At 59.5% G+C, this 2,259-nt stretch overlaps 1 protein-coding gene across 1 annotated transcript in view; it reads right to left on the minus strand.

Moving 5' to 3' along the window:
* LOC130587453 (dedicator of cytokinesis protein 5-like) overlaps positions 1 to 1,310 on the minus strand; it is a 2,816-nt gene extending 1,506 nt beyond the window's left edge. The window contains exons 1-3 of the mRNA XM_057388429.1: positions 1,245 to 1,310; positions 895 to 978; positions 82 to 290 (exon numbers count right to left, since the gene is read on the minus strand). Coding sequence (XP_057244412.1) covers positions 82 to 290; positions 895 to 978; positions 1,245 to 1,271 — 320 coding nt within the window. The 5' untranslated portion in view covers positions 1,272 to 1,310. The remainder of the gene's footprint in view (positions 1 to 81; positions 291 to 894; positions 979 to 1,244) is intronic.
* Between the last annotated feature and the right edge of the window lie 949 nt (positions 1,311 to 2,259).

The raw sequence follows: 2,259 nt of genomic DNA on the forward strand, positions 1-2,259 counted from the left end.
TGGCACTGAGTGCCCTGGGCTGGGGACATCGGGCACAGCTCAGACCCGAGCTCTGTCCCAGGGGTTCTGTGACACCCCCACGGGTGGGAGAGGGGAGTTCCTTTGGGAAAAGGGATCTTTTGGGGCAAACGGGACACGGGCAGGTCCCTCACCAAGGCCACGATCCCATAGTGCTTCTCCACCCTGGTGCGGAGCTCCCGGAAGCAGGCGCAGAGCCGCTCGTGCAGGGGCTTCAGCTGCTCCGTCAGCTTCTCACCGTGGAGCCGGATCCCCTCGGCCAGCAGGGGCATCTGGGACAGCGAGGGAGGGACGGACAGAGGGACAGAGGGACAGACAGAGGGACAGAGGGAGGGATGGACAGGGATGGATCAGGGATGGATGGATGGACAGGGATGGATGGACAGGGGTGGACAAGGACAGAGGGATGGATGGATGGACAGGGATGGAGAGACAGGGATGGATGAGGGATGGATCAGAGAGGGATGGATGGACAGATGGATGGACAGGGATGGATGGATTTGGGATGGATGGATGGATGGACAGGGATGGATGGACAAGTGGACAGGGATGGACAGACAGGTATGGATGGATGGACAGGGATGGAGGGATCAGGGATGGATGGATAAGGGATGTATAGATGGAGGGATGGACAGACGGATGGACAAGGATGGAGGGATGGACAAATGGATGGATGGATGGATGGATGGATGGATGGACAGGGACAGAGGGATGGATCTGTGTTATTGATCTCCACAAATCTCCAAACCATGTGAACACATCTGCACTGCCCCAGTGCTCCCAGTGCTCCCAGTGCTCCCCTCCCAGTGCTCCCAGTGCTCCCGGCTCTCCCAGTGCTCCCAGCACTCCCAGTGCTCCCAGTGCTCCCAGTCCCACCTGGATGGCGATCTGCTGCTTGAGCAGCTCGATCTTGTCCTGATCCTCGGGATGCTCCTGGAGATATTTGTCGGTGAAGAAGGCCTGGAAGAGAATGTGAGGGTGGCACAGGGGTCACAGGGCACAGAGGTGACATGGGTGACATGGGTGACACGGGTGACACAGGTGACACAGGTGACATGGGGACAGCACCTTCTCATAGTTGCTATATCCCCCCATGACAGCGGGGTCCACGATGCCGCTGAGCAGCAGGGACAGCGGGTGACACAGGGCACAGGTTACACGGGTGACATGGGTGACACTGGGGACACACAGGTGACACACAGGTGACACTGGGGACACACCAGCACCTTCTCATAGTTGCTGTATCCCCCCATGACGGCGGGGTCCACGATGCCGCTGAGCAGCAGGGACAGCGGGTGACACGGGGGACACAGGACACACAGGACACACAGGTGACACAGGTGACACTGGTGACACACACAGGTGACACACAGGTGACACGGGTGACACTGGGGACACACAGGTGACACAGGTGACACAGGTGACACAGGTGACATGGGGACAGCACCTTCTCATAGTTGCTATATCCCCCCATGACGGCGGGGTCCACGATGCCGCTGAGCAGCAGGGACAKCGGRTGACACRGGGCACAGGWYACACRRKKGRCACACRGGTGACACAGGACACACAGGTGACACACAGGTGACACAGGTGACATGGGGACAGCACCTTCTCATAGTTGCTATATCCCCCCATGACAGCGGGGTCCACGATGCCGCTGAGCAGCAGGGACAGCGGGTGCACGGGGGCCCAGGTTACACGGGTGACACACAGGTGACACAGGACACAGAGGTGACACAGAGGTGACACAGGTGACATGGGGACAGCACCTTCTCATAGTTGCTATATCCCCCCATGACGGCGGGGTCCACGATGCCGCTGAGCAGCAGGGACAGCAGGTGACATGGGTGACACAGGACACACAGGACACAGAGGTGACACGGGTGACACTGGGGACACACAGGTGACACAGGTGACACAGGTGACACAGGTGACATGGGGACAGCACCTTCTCATAGTTTCTATATCCCCCCATGACAGCGGGGTCCACGATGCCGCTGAGTAGCAGGGACAGCGGGTGCACGGGGGCACAGGGCACACAGGTGACACACAGGTGACACAGAGGTGACACAGGTGACATGGGTGACATGGGGCCAGCACCTTCTCATAGTTGCTATATCCCCCCATGACAGCGGTGTCCACGATGCCGCTGAGCAGCAGGGACAGCGGGTGACACAGGGCACACAGGACACAGAGATGACACAGGTGACACATACATGACACAGGTGACACAGGTGACAC

The sequence above is a fragment of the Malurus melanocephalus genome, unplaced genomic scaffold, assembly GCF_030028575.1.
Source record: "Malurus melanocephalus ecotype Western Australia unplaced genomic scaffold, MMel_1.1 scaffold_1921, whole genome shotgun sequence".
In the NCBI taxonomy this organism is placed as follows: Eukaryota; Metazoa; Chordata; class Aves; order Passeriformes; family Maluridae; genus Malurus; species Malurus melanocephalus.